This window comes from Sinocyclocheilus rhinocerous, unplaced genomic scaffold (genome assembly GCF_001515625.1).
Source record: "Sinocyclocheilus rhinocerous isolate Xijiao unplaced genomic scaffold, SAMN03320098_v1.1 scaffold1183, whole genome shotgun sequence".
NCBI classification, from domain to species: domain Eukaryota; kingdom Metazoa; phylum Chordata; class Actinopteri; order Cypriniformes; family Cyprinidae; genus Sinocyclocheilus; species Sinocyclocheilus rhinocerous.
In genome coordinates, this window is record NW_015625028.1 from 188,171 (window position 1) to 194,086 (window position 5,916).

At 41.3% G+C, this 5,916-nt stretch overlaps 1 protein-coding gene across 1 annotated transcript in view; it reads right to left on the reverse strand.

Moving 5' to 3' along the window:
- rin1b (Ras and Rab interactor 1b) overlaps positions 1–5,916 on the reverse strand; it is a 15,166-nt gene that overhangs the window by 8,166 nt on the left and 1,084 nt on the right. The window contains exons 2-5 of the mRNA XM_016562683.1: positions 3,497–3,569; positions 3,312–3,403; positions 2,302–2,672; positions 263–770 (exon numbers count right to left, since the gene is read on the reverse strand). Of these exons, the coding sequence (XP_016418169.1) occupies positions 263–770; positions 2,302–2,672; positions 3,312–3,403; positions 3,497–3,569 (1,044 nt within the window). The remainder of the gene's footprint in view (positions 1–262; positions 771–2,301; positions 2,673–3,311; positions 3,404–3,496; positions 3,570–5,916) is intronic.

The following is a 5,916-nucleotide window of genomic DNA, read 5'->3' on the forward strand; positions in this document are numbered from 1 at the left end:
ATACACAAAATAATGTTCTTTTTAGCAGCATCATATGACCCCTTTAATGGTTAAAATTGGAGTGGTGTGGCATAGTGTTTACTGGGCTGGTAACCAAAAGTCTGGAGGTCTGACTTACATGCAAGATTTTATAAGCTCATGTGTTCCTTGGAAATTTAACCCATCATTTTGGGATTGTGAGCATCTGCTCTACTTTTTGAGCTACAGGAACTACTGTATCAATATTGTGTCATTGATTAAACCTCAAGTGATGTCTCCTTACCTTTCTCGTTCTCAGGCACCAGCGTCTCAATTGGAGGTTCTATTTCTCCTGCTTCCAGAAGGAGACTTTTGGCTTGGGACAGAAATCTCCTCACCCCCTGAAGCAGCTCCACAGCAGAATTATGCTTTGAGGCCTCTATCTCCTGCCTTAGCTTCTCTAAAAAGTCCTGCACCAGTGACCCAAATGTGGAGCGCTTGTCATGGGAGAGTTCGTCCACCAATCGGGCAACTCGGCGCTCCGGTGCAAACACGCATACAAAGGCAGCGGTCATGCGGCGCAGAGTCGAGGTTGGGTTCGCTGAGGGGAAACGGGTACCACGTGCGGCAGGCGGCCATTGGTAATTGGCGAGGTCCGCCTGGGCTTCCTCTTCCTCCAGACTGCTGAAGGAACTATTGCTGTCCAGTTCAGCAAGGGAAGGAGCTCGAGTCCTTTCCAAAGCAAGACACACTTCGCCATCTTCAGTATCTTTGTTGAGCTCAGTGTGGTCTTGTCGGGGTAAGGAATTACTCTAGAGAACCACATGATGTTATTTTTAGAGCATGGCACTATTGAAATAGTTTCAAACACACATCACGATCATGACCTTCCAGAACCACAAGTGCAGTGTAGGCACAGTATGTGGAATATCATTATATTGTTTGTAGGAGGCAGTTAACCAGTAAAGGTTATATTTGTGCTAACCTCTCTCCACCCGCACTAACTACTGCACAGTGGCGTGGGGATCCAGTGGATGTCAGTCCTGGTTCTGCGGACCCACTTATGTAAAACACCTAATTCAGATCATCAGCTGGTTAGGAGAGAGCTCCATAAACTGAACTTAATGTGTCATATAAAAGAGACATACAAAACGTGCAGAGCAGTGTGTCCTCAGGACCAGGACTGAAAACCACAGATTTAGCAAAGTAGTATGTGTTCCTGTGTCCCATTTTCGTTGGTCCTAAAATAATGTTACTGTAAAACAAAGACACCCTTAACCATTTCCATATGCCTAAATATGAACTCTTTCCCCGCCAAACACAGAATTTTCCGGGTTTCCACGTTCTCGCTGTTATACGTTTGGGGGCACTATTACGCATCCCCTGAATGAGTCTAGAATGTGCACATGAAAAACAATGCGATCATCAACAATAAACCGCATATAAATTAAAACTGCCTCATGAGTGAAATGTCGATTTGAATATGATCCAGATGTAGTCTTTGATAAAAACGTGATTTTCTCTGCTTTTTGCTCAAAATGTTGCTTTTTTAAAATAAAACTTACCTACATTCAAGTGTTGATAAAAAAGAATGCTTGAAGCTAGAATAAAACTGATTTTTTTTTTTAAGTAGAGGCTCTGTTCTTTATTTTGATGTATTGCATGTTCAGATATTCATAAAACAAAATATTCTGGGGGGCATGAAATTTTAGTGAAAATCATAAAAAATGCTGGCGGTGGCTGGCAATTTTTTTCAAAAACGCTGGTGGGGAAAGAGTTAAAGGGATAGTTCAACCAAAAATGAAAATTACCCCATGATTTACTCATCCTCAAGCCATCCTATAGGTGTATATGACTTTCTTCTTTCAGACGAATACAATCAGAGTTATATCAAAAAATGTCCTGGCTCTTTCAAGTTTTATAATGGCAATGAATAGTGGTCGAGATTTTGAGGCCCAAAACAGTGCATCCATCCATCATAAAAAGTGCTCCACATGGCTCCAGGGGGTTAATAAAGGCCTTCTGAAGCCAAGGATTTCGTTATAAGCCAAGAGGAGACTGGAAGCTAGAGATTATGGTTTATAAAGGTTTAAATTTGGATATTTTTTTTACACAAATGCATCGCTTCGCTTCAGAAGGCCTTTATTAAGGTGGAGTACTTTTTATGATGGATGGATGCACTTTTTTGGGCTTCAAAATCTCGACCACCATTCACTGCCATTATAAAGCTTGGAAGAGCCAGGACATTTTTTTATATAATTCTGATTGCATGTTGTCCGATGTTGACAGAGAAACATGCCTTACTTTACAAAATCTCAGTCAGCCATGGGTACACACACTTACAGGTGGTATCGGTCCCAACATCTGTTCATCCTCCTCTACTGAAGTGGGAGTAAGTGCCGGGGTCCTCCTGAGCACGCTCAACCCTCCTGTTCGTCTCGGGCCGCCCTGGTTGGAATTCTGTCCATGTGTCTCCCCCTGGGTTAGGTCCGATTCTCCACCCGACAGGCTGAGAGAGGTTTCATTGGACACACGGACCCTGAGGCTGCGTTTAAAGCGATGGCGTTTGTGCGAGGCGGTTCTGCTGGGCTGGGGAGGCTGAAGGAACAGGGGGTTGACGAAACATGGGCTGATCAATCTGAATGTCCTGTGGGGCGCTGAAGGCGGAGGGGGGCCGTTTGGAAGGCCAGGAGACATCTGAGGGCTCCAGAACTCTGAAAAAGCCATGGAAGGTTGCAAAGAGTGGAACTGAGATGTATTTCTTAGGAATTTTAGAGCAGTTATGCCATATTCCAGTATCTATCAAAACTAAAGCTTTCAATGTACCATGAAAACATAACATCCTTTTGCAATATCTGTTCAGATAATCATGACTTGTCTTGTTATGGTTTGGTAATAAGGATGCAATTTGGCATGCTAGTTGGAATTGCTTAGCCATGTGGTATTTCTTAGTTGGTAACTAACAGTAAGGGTAAGGTGTTGGGAAAGTTTTCCAAATGTTGTCGAGTCACTCTTTCTCCCAGCACCAAACAATTATCCCTGAGTTTGAGCAGTGCATTTCAGCACTATTTTAACAGTACATTTCAACAGATTTTGCGATCCTGTCAAAAGGAAATGCTAGCTTTGCAAAGAGGCAGTTATTGAAGGATGGACGGGATAATTAAAAACTATAGAGGACAAAACTGCACACCCGAAGGTGGGCATAAGCACAGAAAAGCACTGCAGCTGGTAGCAAGAGGGTGTTAAGGATGCTAAGTGGGTGTTTATATACAGTATAAGAGCAAAAATGGCTAGTTTAGTTTTAAACGTCAAAAAGAGGGGTGGAAACGGTCGTGAAAAACATGTATTCTTACCTAAACCCAAATGCGAAATGTTTTCCAGCTGGGTGTGTGTTGTGGCCTGTATAATTGCATCTGGGAGCTCAAGTGGGAAAGGCAATACATCTCTGTTGAACACATACACAAAGAGCAGAAATGACATAATACATTATAGTTCAATCTACATGAATCATTTTCCTATAATGTTTGATGTTTGTTACCTGCTGACGGTGTAAAATGCCACTAGTCTGCAGAGATCAGGGAAGCTCAGGGCAGAACTTTCTAGAGAAAATGCTAAACGGTGAAAAAGAAGATGCACTAATTTAAGATAAAATACATAAAATCAGGTTTTATTTTGATAATGCAATTGTGCAAGCTTGTCTTATTGGGGAGTACCAAATAAAATGCATGTCAGGTAGACATGCATAGACAAAATAATCCCTTATATTGCATATTAAAATACAATATTTTTAGGATTTGAATTAGTCTATGGTAACTATAATTTGCTTAACAATAATAGAAGCTCCCCAGCACAATATAACAACAAAAAAACATTACGGGGGACCAAAGGCTTTTTGTAAGTTTTAGGCGATAGAAAATACCATTAGCTTAGTTCAAAAGCTGTTAAGTATGTACAGTGGGTACGGAAAGTATTCAGACCCCCTTAAATTTTTCACTCTTTGTTATATTGCAGCCATTTGCTAAAATCATTTAAGTTAATTTTTTTTCCTCATTAATGTACACACAGCACCCCATATTGACAGAAAAACACAGAATTGTTGACATTTTTGCAAATTTATTAAAAAAGAAAAACTGAAAAATGCTCAGTATTTAGTAGAAGCACCCATTTGATCTAATACAGCCATGAGTCTTATTGGGAAAGATGCAACAAGTTTTTCACAACTGGATTTGGGGATCCTCTGCCATTCCCTCTTGCAGATCCACTCCAGTTCTGTCAGGTTGGATGGTAAACGTTGGTGGAAAGCCATTTTTAGGTCTCTCCAGAGATGCTCAATTGGGTTTAAGTCAGGGCTCTGGCTGGGCCATTCAAGAACAGTCACAGAGTTGTTGTGAAGCCACTCCTTCGCTATTTTAGCTGTGTGCTTAGGGTCATTGTCTTGTTGGAAGGTAAACCTTAGTTCCAGTCTGAGGTCCTGAGCACTCTGGAGAAGGTTTTCGCCCATTCATCTTTCCCTCGATTGCAACCAGTCGTCCTGTCCCTGCAGCTGAAAAACACCCCCACAGCATGATGCTGCCACCACCATGCTTCACTGTTGGGACTGTATTGGACAGGTGCCTGGTTTTCTCCACACATACCGCTTAGAATTAAGGCCAAAAAGTTCTATCTTGGTCTCATCAGACCAGAGAATCTTATTTCTCACCATCTTGGAGTCCTTCAGATGTTTTTTAGCAAACTCCATGCGGGCTTTCATGTGTCTTGAACTGAGGAGAGGCTTCCGTCGGGCCACTCTGCCATAAAGCCCCGACTGGTGGAGGGCTGCAGTGATGGTTGACTTTCTACAACTTTCTCCCATCTCCCGACTGCATCTCTGGAGCTCAGCCACAGTGATCTTTGGGTTCTTCTTTACCTCTCTCACCAAGGCTCTTCTCCCCCGATAGCTCAGTTTGGCCGGACAGCCAGCTCTAGGAAGGGTTCTGGTCATCCCAAACGTCTTCCATTTAAGGATTATGGAGGCCACTGTGCTCTTAGGAACCTTAAGTGCAGCAGAAATTTTTCTGTAACCTTGGCCAGATCTGTGCCTTGCCACAATTCTGTCTCTGAGCTCTTCAGGCAATTCCTTTGACCTCATGATTCTCATTTGCTCTGACATGCACTGTGAGCTGTAAGGTCTTATATAGACAGGTGTGTGGCTTTCCTAATCAAGTCCAATCAGTATAATCAAACACAGCTGGACTCAAATGAAGGTGTAGAACCATCTCAAGGATGATCAGAACAAATGGACAGCACCTGAGTTAAATATATGAGTGTCACAGCAAAGGGTCTGAATACTTAAGACCATGTGATATTTCAGTTTTTCTTTTTTAATAAATCTGCAAAAATGTCAACAATTCTGTGTTTTTCTGTCAATATGGGGTGCTATGTGTACATTAATGAGGAAAAAAAATTAACTTAAATGATTTTAGCAAATGGCTGCAATATAACAAAAAGTGAAAAATTTAAGGGGGTCTGAATACTTTCCGTACCCACTGTAACCTCTAAATATGGTGGTTTTTTTCTGGCGGTATTTTGTGATTTATGGAGCGATTAAAAGAGAGATCCCCTCAGTAAAAGCCTTTAACTCTAATATGTAAAAAAAAAATTGGACCAGGCTTTATGCAATGTTCAGTTTATTATTCTGGAAATATATGCAAATGAGTGCATATTTAATTAGATAATGCAACGTTTGCATATGTGAACATAATGTTACAGAAAACTTAAAGGCTTCATTTGGCCAAAAAATTTAAATTGTCATCATTTCCTTACATCAAGTTGTTCCAAACCTGTATGAGTGTTTGAGCACAGAAAAATATATTTTGAAGAGTGTAGGTAACCAAACAGTTGATGGTAGCCATTGTATTTTTGCATACTGTGGCTACTGTAAACCATAAACTGTTTGGTTACCAACATTCTTCAAAATAT